A 13,302-nucleotide genomic window follows, 5' to 3' on the forward strand; every position below is an offset into this window, starting at 1 on the left:
CTAGTGTCCAGTGTTACTGAACAGTGGAAGGGTTGTGTGTATCAAGCTTTGATCATTTAGTATCAGTCAGACACCCAGCCTAAAACCCCAAACAGCAAGCAATGCAGGTGTAGAAGCACGGTGGTGAGGAAACACTCCCCAGAAAGAAACCTAGAGCGGAACCAGGCTATGAGGGGTGGCCGGTCCTCTTTTGGCTGTACCGGGTCGAGATTATAACAGAACATGGCCGAGATGTTCAAATGTTCGGCAGGGTCAAAACATAATCAGTGGTTGTCGAGGGTGCAACAGGTCAGCACCTCAGGATTAAATTTCAGTTGGATTTTCATAGCCGTCCGGTGAACAAGTCCGTTGAAACTGGAGCAGCAGCACGGCCAGTTGGACTGGGGACAGCAAGGAGTCATCAGGCCAGGTTGTCCTGAGGCATGGTCCTAGGGCTCAGGTCCTCCAAGAGAATTAGAGCATACTTAAATTCACACAGGACATCGGATAAGACAGGAAGAAATACTCCAGATATAACAGACTGACCCTAACCCCCTGACACAAACTACTGCAGCATAAATACTGGAGGCTGAGACAGGAGAAATACTCCAGATATAACAGACTGACCCTAACCCCCTGACACAAACTACTGCAGCATAAATACTGGAGGCTGAGACAGGAGGGGTCGGGAGACACTGTGGCACCATCCGACAATACCCCTGGACAGGGCCAAACATGCAGGATATAACCCCACCCACTCTGCCAAAGCACAGACCCCACACCACTAAAGGGATATCTTCAACCACCAATTTACCATTCTGAGACTAGGCAGAGTATAGCCCACAAAGATCTCCGCCACGGCACAGCCCAAGGAGCCCCTGTAATGGGGTTAGAGGCAGAGAATCCCAGTGGAGAGAGGGGAACCGGCCAGGCAGAGACGGCAAGGGCGGTTCGTTGCTCCAGAGCCTTTCCGTTCACCTTCCCACTCCTGGGCCAGACTACACTCAATCACATGACCCACTGAAGAGAGAACTTTGAGATAAGGTTGAGATCGAGTCTGCGTCTCACATGGGTAGAAAGACCATTCCATAAAAATGGACCTTTATAGGAGAAAGCCCTGCCTCCAGCTGTTTGCTTAGAAATTCTAGACGGCAGGACCAAATCGGAAAGATGGGTAGAAGCAAGCCCATGAAATGCTTAGTAGGTTAGCGGTAAAACCTTGAAATCCACCCTTGCCTTAACAGGAAGCTAGTGTAGAGAGGCTAGCACTGGAGTAATATGATTAAAATGTTTGGTTCTAGTCAAGGTTCTAGAAGTCGTGTTTAGCACTAACTGAAGTTTATTTAGTGCGTTATCCAGGTAGTCGGAAAGCAGAGCATTGCAGTAGTCTAACCTAGAAGTGACAAAAGCATGGATCCATTTTTATGCATCATTTTTGGACAGAAAGTTTCAGATTTTTGCAGTGTTATGTAGATGGAAAAAAGCTGTCCTTGAAACATTCTTGATATGTCCTTCAGTTTTATTTGAGACGACAGTACAACCAAGATTAATTCTCAGATTTAACAGAAGATCTTTGTTCCAGTGAATGATTATGAACACAAGTGTTCATATTGCAGCTATGGTTTGATATACAAGCAAAGGGGATATAACTATAGGCATTTATTCATAACACCAATGCATAAACATTTCGTGATAGTTGTATGTGTGTTACAATAACCTTCATCCGATCATAAGTGTCAAACTTTTTTATACCCGATATCACACACTAACAAACTGAAAACGTGTACAATTAATTGGTGGGAGAAGTCTCATCACTTTCATGTGTAACCCTTGTAGCTGTAGAATCGCGGCAAACTTGCTTCCTGTTTCTATTCAGTCGCGTTACGATTGGTTGACAAATAGTGCCTTCCACAATACAGGTGATTGCTGTTGGTAAGAAGTACTGCAGCGATTTAAAGCAGAGAGGAAGAGGATTTCCAAATCCGAGGAAATTCTGTGTCCCTCCAGCAGGTGGCATTTTTCGTTTCTCCCACCAAAGCAATGAGTTTTTGTGTGGTCAGTGTCGAATTTGGTCAACAAAAAAATGAATGTCTTATTTGATCGAATAGACGTTTCGTAATGCTTAAGTTGAGTATACTGATATAAGTAGGACAAGTGACATCCAGGTAACTTTGCAAAAAAACCCTTTATACAGTAGTCGTCTGCATAATCATGTTGAGTCTAGTAACGTAGCATCCCATTGAATACCAGCGGTGACGTCACCTCATAATGAGATGTATACACCAATCAAACGAAAGGACAGGCTGGAGTTAGACAGCCAGTCATGCCGCGTTGTTGACAGCAAATTGTTAAGGTGGAGAGACGTGTTTTTTGTCGGTATATCCATAATCTTTCCCTAAAGGTAACTCCCATCAAAAACGGCATGCCCTTTGATCACGTTTTTTTTTTATTAAAGCGAAATTGTCAAAAGTTTCCTGTCTGAGTTCCCACTATTTACCACAGCCACAAAGTCTAAATATCGTAAAGATAAAATAAAACAATTTGCTTTTTGGTCTTAAATTAAGGTTACAGCTATCACATACTATACCTTCTTTGAAGTCATCTTCAACCTAGCTTAATTTCCCGCTGAAAACCGGATGTGGGGCCTCATTGTTTAGCCACGATAGTGGATTTTGCGTATCACCTTCTAAATAAAAGTCCCCCAAACAGATTGAAATGTTTTATTTATTTTACTAGGCAAGACAGATAAGAACGAATTATTATTTTCAATGATGGCCCAGGAACAGTGGGTTAACTGCCTTGTTCAGCGGCAGAACGACAGATTTTTACTCAGGGATTCAATCTTGCAACCTTTCGGTTACTAGTCCAACGCTTTAACCACTAGGCTACCTGCCGCCCCAAATTGTGGAATCATGCCCTTTTTGGACTAGATAATCATAAAGAAGGTAAGAATGTTGTTATATAAATTAAACGAAAGACAATAATTAGTTCATTTGAAACAACAACAAATAAATATCTGAAATCACACTGTGGAGGTATTACACTTTAGAATTGCATGGAGGGCATCATGACCTATGGATGTTGCACCAATGAAATTAGGCATTAGCTTACTTACTCAGTGACACTCACAGAACACAACTGTGTAGAGTACACACACATTATAGCGTCTTAGCTCTTATTGCAGGACTTTGACTGTGGGAATTCACCTTTCCAGTCAATCTATTGTGTGTATTGCACTGTGCAGCCTAACCTATGGATGTTGTACCCATGAAATGGGATACGCATGCCTCCAACTCCAGCATCAAGTTTGCAGTAGTAGGCCTGATTACCAACAATGATGAGACAGCCTACAGGGAGGAGATGTGGGCCCTGGCAGTGTTGCCAGGAAATTAACCTCCCTCAATGTCAAATCGATGGGACCACAGTGGAGAAGGTGGAAAGCTTCAAGTTCCTCAGCGTACACATCACTGACAATCTGAAATGGTCCACCCACATAGACAGTGTTGTGAAGTCGCAACAGCGCCTCTTCAACCTCAGAAGGCTGAGTAAATTCGGCTTGGCCCCTAAGACCCTCACAAACTTTTACAGATGCACAATTGAGAGCACCCTGTCGGGCTGTATCACTGCCTGGTACAGCAACTGCACCGCCCGCAACCGCAGGGTTCTCCAGAGGGTGGTGTGGACTGCCCAAGGCATCACCGGGGGCACACTGCCTGCCTTCCAGGACACCTACAGCACCCAATGTCACAGGAAGGCCAAAAAGATCATCAAGGACAACAACCATTGGAGCCACGGCCTGTTCACAACACTATCATCCAGAAGGCGAGGCCAGTACAGGTGCATCAAAGCTGGGACCGAGAGACTGAGAAACAGCTTCTATCTCAAGGCCATCAGACTGTTAAATAGCCATCACTATCCGGCTTCGCAACCCTGCACCTTAGAGGCTGCTGCACCATATACATAGACATGGAATCACTGGCCACTTTAATAATGTTTACATACTGCTTTACTCATCTCATATGTATATACTGTATTCTATTCTACTGTATTTTAAGTCAATGCCATCTCTGTATATACTGTATTCTACTGTATTTACTAACTAGCCACTTTAATAATGTTTACATACTGCTTTACTCATCTCATATGTATACACTGTATTCTATTCTACTGTATTTTAGTCAATGTCACTCTGACATTGCTCATCCTAATATTTATACATTTCTTAATTCCATTCTTTTACTTTTAGATTTGTGTGTACTGTTGTGAATTGTTAGATACTACTCCAGATGGAGTTTGCTATACGTTGTTATTTAAATTCAACAAAAGACAATACTTTGTTAATTCGACACAAAAAAGTAGAAATATGTTGAAATCACACTGTGGATGTATTACACTAGAATTGCATTGGGGGTATAGTCCACAGGAGGGTGGTGGCACCTTAATTGGGGAGAATGGTCTCATGGTAATGGCTGGAGTGGAATAAGTTGAATGGTATCAACCACATAGTTTCCATTCGTTTGATGCCATTCCATTAACTCAGTGCTGGCTATTATTATGAGCCATTCTCCCCAATTAAGGTGCCACCATCCCCCAATGCAATTCTGAAGTGTAATACATCCACAGAGCGATTTCAACTTTTTTTGTGTCAAATTAACAAAGTATTGACTTTTGTTGAATTTATACAACAACATTCCGATCTTATTTATCGTTATCTAGTACAAATATGGCATGATTCCACTATTTGTATCCGTTTGAATCGCTTTCAATTAGGACCTTTTATTTTGAAGGCGAACCTCACATTGCACTATTGTGGCTAGCTTTATACAGGTCCCAGCTAGGAAGCTAACGCGAACTCTGTGCTAGTGTGTTCTGAGAAAATGTCTCCACTAAGTGATAATCCAGCTGAAAAGGAAAGGTGGGTGATATTAGATTCATATCTCTTGTTTTCCCATGAAAAGTTGAGTTGAAGTCCTACCTGTGAACAGAAAAACAAGCGAAGACAGCCATATGTGTTAGCTAAAACTAGCCAGCATGTCTACGAAAATCGGTAACTTAGGCAATTTTTAAGTCAGCTGGCTAGCTATTTTCTTCGTTTCAAATGAAAATACGTTTTAACTTGTAATAGTATCATTGTATTGTCGGTTGCAGTTGAGACGGCAGCAGTGTTTGCTAGCTAACATGTTCTAGACATCAAGTTATGAATAGCTAGTTAGCTAACATGTTCTTTCTGATTTCTTTTACAGGTTTATCTGCATATACCCTTCCTATGTAAATAGTAAGAAGACCCTAGCAGAGGGGAGACGGATACCTGCTGAAAAGGTAAACCAAATATGCAGCATTCTTCTAATTTATTTGGTTCAATAAATGGTGGACGACTTATTGCCGATCTATGTTGGTAAATGGACACGCATACAAACCACTATGGTCTACCTTTACCACACGTATACACCACTTAATACTGATTCACTATAGCCTATGTCCTCAAGAGTGTGTTGAGGGATATGGCTGACATCTTGGTTTTCCTCTGTACTCAACCAGGCAGTGGAGAATCCTACATGTGCTGAAATCCGTGATGTGTTGACAGCAGCAGGGGCAAATGTTCTTGTGGAGGTAATGAGACATTACCTCAATAATGAGTTGCATAGCTACATATGGTGCTTTACATCGGAGGGGAATGCCCCATTGTGTAGCTCCCACCTAAGTAATTCCACGACAGCCATTTTCCATTGTCAAACATGTCACCATAGGTTAGGGCTGTTGCCTGATTATAAGTCTCTAATTGTTGTTCAATTAACCAACCACAGAACAAGATGTACTCTAGAGAGTGGAACAGAGACGTGACGTTCAGAGGAAGAGTACGTGTTCAGTTGAAGCAGGAGGATGGAACTCTCTGCTCAGACAAGTTTGCATCACGTGAGTGTTTGTGAAGGAGAGGAGCAACACCCTATGGCTCAAATTAGCCAAACTGGAAGAAATGCAGTCTGTTTTCACCATCAACTGGTCTCACTGTGTGTGTGTGTGTGTGTGTGTGTGTGTGACCATTCAAACAAATATGAATGCTTTGCTTTCCTTCTGATTGTTCCTAAAGGTAAAGATGTGATGATCTACTGTGCTGAGATGATCCCCAAACTGAAGACCAGGACCCAGAAGGGTACAGGGGCAGACTCCAGCTCCCAGCAAGGGGAGGGCAGCAAGAAAAGCAAGAAGAAGAGGAAGTAGAGGCCCTGCTCAGTCACACAAAGGTCCCCATATTACTGTTCAGTTTACTGTAAGAAACTAACCAAGGAAGGAAGTCTGTCCCAAGGAACTGACTGGCAAGTGTCAAACAGAAAGAGTGAGAAAATGCAAATTTATGTGATGTAATTATTTGGCATTGGCCCGTATGTACGACGCTATGGGATATGCCGTATGTAATTATTTGGCATTGGCCCGTATGTACGACGCTATGGGATATGCCGTATGTGATTATGCCAACAGTCAAATGTAAACATTTATATTTTGTGAATTATGTATACATCAAAGTATTCTGTTTCAATTGCTTGAAGGGAAATAAAAGTCAAATAGACAATGATTGCTTCCACTTTGTTCTGACAGTAAGAATCAATTGTATTACCTTTGTCAGGTTATTATGGAACTTTCTTAACTTTTACCCATCCCTTATTTGCATATATATATATTTACAGATTTCTTTCCTCATATGCGTCTATATAAATGACTTGAGGTCACACATACAAAGCAAGGCAAATGTTTTCATTTGTTTCAATTTATTTAGGTTTAAATATATATATAAACACAACTTGCAAAAATGTCATTGTATTTAATGAGTTCCAGTTCATATGAGGAAATCGGTCGATTAGCACCTAATTTATTTCAATCTATGGATTTCACATGACTGGGAATACAGATATGCATCTGTTGGTCATTAAAAAAAATAGGCCTCACAATGGGCCTTTATCTCGTCACTGTATTTCTGTGAGTTCAAATTACCATCAATAAAATGCTATTGTGTTGTCTGTAGCTTATGCCTGTCCATACCATAACCCCACTGCCATCATGAGGCACTCTGTTCACAACACTTGCCCACATGACGCCATACATGTGGACTGCAGATTTGAGGCCGGTTGGATGTACTGCCAAATTCTCTAAGGCGACTATGGAGAGGCAGCTTATGGTAAAGAGAAATTAACATTACATTCTCTGGAAACAGCTCTGGTGGACATTCCTGCAGTCAGCATGCCAATTGCACGCTCCCTCAACTTGAGACATCTGTGACATTGTGTTGTGTGACAAAACTGCACATTTTATAGTGGCCTTTTATTGTCCCCAGCACAAGGTGTACCTGTGTAATGATCTTGCTGTTTGGTCAGCTTCTTGATATGCCACGCCTACAGTTGGGAAAGAGGTAGTTGTTTGGGCTAAATTATAGGTGGGCTATGTACAGGTGCAGTAATCTGTGAGCTGCTCTGACAGCTGGTGCTTAAAGCTAGTGAGGGAGATAAGTGTTTCCAGTTTCAGAGATTTTTGTAGTTCGTTCCAGTCATTGGCAGCAGAGAACTGGAAGGAGAGGCCAAAGGAAAAATTGGTTTTGGGGGTGAACAGAGAGATACAGTGCCTTGCGAAAGTATTCGACCCCCTTGAACTTTGCGACCTTTTGCCACATTTCAGGCTTCAAACATAAAGATATAAAACTGTATTTTTTTGTGAAGAATCAACAACAAGTGGGACACAATCATGAAGTGGAACGACATTTATTGGATATTTCAAACTTTTTTAACAAAGCAAAAACGTAAAAATTGGGCGTGCAAAATTATTCAGCCCCCTTAAGTTAATACTTTGTAGCGCCACCGTTTGCTGCGATTACAGCTGTAAGTCGCTTAGGGTATGTCTCTATCAGTTTTGCACATCGAGAGACTGAAATTTTTTCCCATTCCTCCTTGCAAAACATCTCGAGCTCAGTGAGGTTGGATGGAGAGCATTTGTGAACAGCAGTTTTCAGTTCTTTCCACAGATTCTCGATTGGATTCAGGTCTGATACTCCTTCCATTTCAATATTATCGCTTGCACAGTGCTCCTTGGGATGTTTAAAGCCTGCTGGAGCGCGTGCTACAGGTGGGTGCTGCTATGGTGACCAGCGAGCTGAGATAAGGGGGGCCTTTACCTAGCAGGGTCTTGTAGATGACCTTGAGCAAGTGGGTTTGGCGACGAGTATGAAGCGAGGGCCAGCCAACGAAAGCATACAGGTCGCAGTGGTGGGTAGTATATGGGGCTTTGGTGACAAAACTGTGATAGACTGCATCCAATTTATTGAGTAGGGTATTGGAGGATATTGTGTAAATGACATCGCCGAAGTCGAGGATTGGTAGGATGGTCAGTTATACAAGGGTATGTTTGGCAGCATGAGTGAAGGATGCTTTGTTGCGAAATAGGAAGCCAATTCTAGATCGAACTTTGGATTGGAGATGTTTGATGTGAGTCTGGAAGGAGAGTTTACAGTCTAACCAGATACCTAGGTATTTGTAGTTATCCACATATTCTAAGTCAGAGCCATCCAGAGTAGTGATGTTGGACAGGCGGGCAGGTGCAGGCAGCGATCGGTTGAAGAGCATGCATTTAGTTTTACTTGTATTTAAGAGCAATTGGAGACCACGGAAAGAGAGTTGTATGGCATTGAAGCTCGCCTGGAGAGTTGTTAACACAGTGTCCAAAGAAGGGCCAGAAGTATACAGAATGGTGTCGTCTGCGTAGAGGTGGATCAGAGACTCACCAGCAGCAAGAGCGACATCATTGATGTATACAGAGAAGAGAGTCGGTCCAAGAATTGAACCCTGTGGCACCCCCATAGAGACTGCCAGAGGCCTGGACAACAGACCCTCCAATTTGACACACTGAACTCTATCAGAGAAGTAGTTGGTGAACCAGGCGAGACAATCATTTGAGAAACCAAGGCTGTCGAGTCTGTTGAGTCATGAATGATTGTTAGTGAAATCACCCAATTTTTTGTGTGAAATTAAAAAATGAAATTAGAAAATGAATGTATTGGCCTCCCGGGTGGCGCAGTGGTTAAGGGTGCTGTACTGCAGCGCCAGCTGCGCCACCAGAGACTCTGGGTTTGCGCCCAGGCTCTGTCGCAACCGGGAGGTCCGTGGGGCGACGCACAATTGGCCTAGCATCGTCCAGGTTAGGGAGAGTTTGGCCGGTAGGGAAATCCTTGTCTCATCGCACACCAGCGACTCCTGTGGCGGGCCGGGCGCAGTGCGCGCTGACCAAGGTTGCCAAGTGCACGGTGTACCCTCTGACACATTGGTGCGGCTGGCTTCCCGGGTTGGATGCGCGCTGTGTTAAGAAGCAGTATGGCTGGTTGGGTTGTGTATCGGAGGACGCATGACTTTCAACCTTCGTCTCTCCCGAGCCCATACGGGAGTTGTAGTGATGAGACAAGATTGTAGCTACTACAACAATTGGATACCACAAAATTGGGGAGAAAAAGGGTCAAATTCAACAAAAAAAAACAAAAAAAGAAAATGAATGTATTATGTATATATGTCTGTACAGTACCAGTCAAAAGTTTGGGCACCCACTCATTCAAGGGTTTTTCTTTATTTTTGCTATTTTCTATATTGTAGAATAATAGTGAAGATATCAAAACTATGTAATAACCAAAAAAGTGTTGAACAAATCAAAATATATTTTACATTTGAGATTCGTCAAAGTAGCCATCCTTTGCCTTGATGACAGCTTTGCACTCACTTGGCATTCTCTCAACCAGCTTCCTGAGGTAGTCACCTGGAATGCATTTCAATGAACAAACGTCAAAGTAGCCATCCTTTGCCTTGATGCCTTGTTAAAAGTTCATTTGTGGAATTTATTTTCTTCTTAATGCGTTTGAGACAATCAGTTGTGTTGTGACAAGGTAGGGTTGGTATAGAGAAGATAGCCCTATTTGGTATAAGACCAAGTCCATATTATGGCATCAACAGCTCAAATAAGCAAAGAGAAATTACAGCCCATCATTACTTTCAGACATGAAGGTCAGTCAATCCGGAAAATGTCAAGAACTTTAAAAGTTTCTTCAAGTGCAGGCGCAAAAACCATCAAGAGCTATGAAGAAACTGGCTCTCATGAGGACCGCCACAGGACAGAAAGACCCAGAGTTACCTCTGCTGCAGAGGATAAGTTCATTAGAGTTAACTGCCCCTCAGATTGCAGCCTAAATAAATGTTTCACAGAGTTCAAGTAACAGACACACCTCAACATCAACTGTTCAGAGGAGACTGCGTCAATCAGGCCTTAATGGTCGAATTGCTGCAAGTAAACCACTACTAAAGGACACCAATGAGAAGAAGAGACTTGCTTGGGCCAAGAAACACGAGCAATGGCCATTAGACCAGTAGAAATCTGTCCTTTGGTCTGATGAGTCCAAATGTGAGATGTTTGGTTTCAACCACCGTGTCCTTGTGAGATGCAGAGTAGGTCAACGGATGATCTCCGCATGTGTGGTTCCCACCGTGAAGATGGAGGAGGAGGTGTGATGGTGTGGGGGTGCTTTGCTGGTGACACTGTCAGTGATTTATTTAGAATTCAAGGCACACTTAATCAGCATGGCTACTACACCATTCTGCAGCGATACGCCATCCCATCTGGTTTGCGCTTAGTGGGACTATCATATGTTTTTCAACAGGATAATGACCCAAAACACACCTCCAGGCTGTGTAAGGGCTATTTGACTTAGAAGGAGAGTGATGGAGTGCTGCATCAGATGACCTGGCCTCCACAATCACCTGACCTCAACCCAGTTGAGATGGTTTGGGATGAGTTGGACCACAGGCTGAAGGAAAAGCATCCAACAAGTGCTCAGAATATGTGGGAACTCCTTCAAGACTGTTGGAAAAGAGTGTGCAAAGCTGTCATCAAGGCAAAGGGTGGTTACTTTGAATAATCTAATATATATTTTGATTTGTTTAACACATTTTGCTTATTACATGATTCCATATGTGTTATTTCATTGTTTTGATGTCTAAACTATTATTCTACAATGAAAATAGTGAAAAATAAAGAAAAACTCTTAAATGAGTAGGTGTGTCCAAACCTTTGGCTGGTACTGTATGCATTTAGTCAGAATATGACTTGACATTCTGTATCAAACAACTAGTGACAACATGCATTTCTCAGAGGATTATGGTAATTTCTCAGAGGAATATGGGGATTAACAATGGGACTTGCACAGAAGAGTATGGGGATTAACAATGGGACTTTAGCAGAAGAGTATGGGGATTAACAATGGGACTTTCACAGAAGAGTATGGGGATTCCAATCGCACTTTCACAGAAGAGTATGGGGATTTCAATGGGACTTTCACAGAAGAGTAGGGGGAGTTTGACTTGTATTATGACCAATTCAATTAAACGTATTTCTCAGAACAAGGGCATCCATCCATACGGGTGGTGTCTATGGTCCTGTATACAGCATTACCTGTGTCCTCGGTATCCCAGGCAACAACTTTGTCATTTGGATAGCTAGAGTCAAGATGAAGAGAACAGTCAACACCATCTGGTTTGTTATCCTGGATGTGGCTGACCTGCTCTGCTGTGTCTCCATCCCTCCATCCCTTTCTCTATTACTGAAATCATACTGAACCACCACTGGAGAGGCTATGTGCAAGGTGTCTTCACTCTGGTCCTTATCAGTTTGGACCACTTTGCCCTGGTCATCCTGCCTTTCTGGGCCCAGAACCACCGGAGCCTCACCCTGGCCTGGCTGCTGTGTGGTCTGGCCTGGGTCCTGGCCCTGCTCCTCAGCCTCCTTCTACGATCTACAGAGGAATAGTATTCCTCGATTATATGAACACGTCACTGTGCACCCATCACCACCTACTAGACAAAACTGAGGGCAACCATCCCACCATCACAGCTATCAAAGCCACCCACGTCACCAGGCTAGTGCTCGGCTTCCTCATCCCCTTGTTGGTCATCGCTGTCTGCCACCTGCTCAAATCCCAGAGGGCCATCTGGATCATATTGGGTGTTGTGGCTGTGTTCTCCATATCACATCATAGGGCTGGTGATGCAGTATGGAGGGGTCATGGCCCAGGCTCTGGCTTACAGCAACCCTCTTTCCATATGTCTTTATGGGTCAGGACTTAAGGAAGAGGGTCAGGGTATCTCTTAGGAAAATATTTAGAAAATGTATTCAGCGAGGATGTGATGTTCCTCTGTGTACTCTAAAGGACAGTCACAGCGGTCACGGTTCACAAACTCGTCTGAGGCTCAGGCCTGAGTCAGAAAGAAGAGAATAAATAACTCCTGTCTCAAAGATACTCAATATGTAGATGAAGAAACACATGCGTTTTCTGACTAGTTGAGGCACTGAATGTGCATGATTAATGAATGAACAGTAGTTAAGAAATTAGACATTGAGCCAAACAAAAGACGGTTGGACGTTCTGTCCATGCCCGATTGGAATGTTGCCTGCATTGCTTTTAGTTTTAAGCTGCCGTGTCCTAAAACTCGTATCTCTGTTACACTTACAGTGCCTTCAGAAAGTATTCACACATCTTGATTTCTTCCACATGTTGTTGTGTTACAGCCTGAATTCAAAATGGATTAACTTGATATTGTTTGTCACTGGCCTACACACAATAACACATAATGGCAAAGTGGAATTATGTTTTTTGCAACTTTTACAAATGAAAGACCAAAAACAAGAACTGAAATGTCTTGTCAATAAGTATTCAACCCCTATGTTTTGGCCTAAATAAGTTCAGGAGTAAAAATGTGCTTAGAAGTCACATAGTAAGTTGCATGGACTCACTGTGTGTGCAATAATAGTGTTTAACATGATTTTTGAATGACTACCTCATCTCTGTACTCCACATATACAATTATTTGTAAGGTCCCTCAGTCGAGCAGTGAATTTCACAGATTCAACCACAAAGACCAGGGAGTTTTTCCAATGCCTTGCAAAGAAGGGCACCTATTGGTAGAAAATCAGATATTGAATATCCCTTTGAGCATGGTGAAGTTATTAATTACACTTCGAATGGTGTATCAATACATCCAGTCACTACAAAGTTACAGGCATCCTTCCTAACTCAGTTACCGGAGAGGAAGGAAATCGCTCAGGGAACGATGTCGCCAATGGCGACATTAAAAGTTGAATGGCTGTGATAGGAGAAAACTGAGGAAGGATCAACAACATTGTTGCTACTCCACAATACTAACCTGCATGACAGTGGACAAAAGGAAGCCTTTACAGAATAAACAACTGCAAAACATGAATTCTGAGAAGAATAATGGGCACAATCCAGGTGTGGAAAAATCTTGGAGA

At 42.8% G+C, this 13,302-nt stretch overlaps 1 protein-coding gene and 1 pseudogene across 1 annotated transcript; both read left to right on the top strand.

The window, feature by feature from the left end:
- The first annotated feature begins 4,736 nt into the window (after window positions 1-4,736).
- srp19 (signal recognition particle 19) lies at window positions 4,737-6,550 on the top strand. Its single transcript, XM_024381380.2, has 5 exons — window positions 4,737-4,894; window positions 5,223-5,298; window positions 5,518-5,589; window positions 5,784-5,892; window positions 6,068-6,550. Exons 1-5 carry the CDS (start codon window positions 4,857-4,859, stop codon window positions 6,196-6,198), a joined length of 426 nt encoding a protein of 141 aa, XP_024237148.1. The 5' UTR covers window positions 4,737-4,856; the 3' UTR covers window positions 6,199-6,550.
- Window positions 6,432-12,252, top strand: LOC112219777 (annotated as a pseudogene).
- The last annotated feature ends 1,050 nt before the right edge of the window (window positions 12,253-13,302 follow it).

This window comes from Oncorhynchus tshawytscha, linkage group LG20, assembly GCF_018296145.1.
Source record: "Oncorhynchus tshawytscha isolate Ot180627B linkage group LG20, Otsh_v2.0, whole genome shotgun sequence".
Lineage (NCBI taxonomy): Eukaryota > Metazoa > Chordata > Actinopteri > Salmoniformes > Salmonidae > Oncorhynchus > Oncorhynchus tshawytscha.

Bases quoted from the DNA above. Each gene is read 5' to 3' on its own strand.
- srp19 (XM_024381380.2), top strand. From the start codon at position 4,857: ATGTCTCCACTAAGTGATAATCCAGCTGAAAAGGAAAG. The intron at 5,590-5,783 runs GTAATGAGACAT...AACCAACCACAG, and splicing joins GGGCAAATGTTCTTGTGGAG to AACAAGATGTACTCTAGAGA. The intron at 5,893-6,067 runs GTGAGTGTTTGT...TTGTTCCTAAAG, and splicing joins CTCAGACAAGTTTGCATCAC to GTAAAGATGTGATGATCTAC.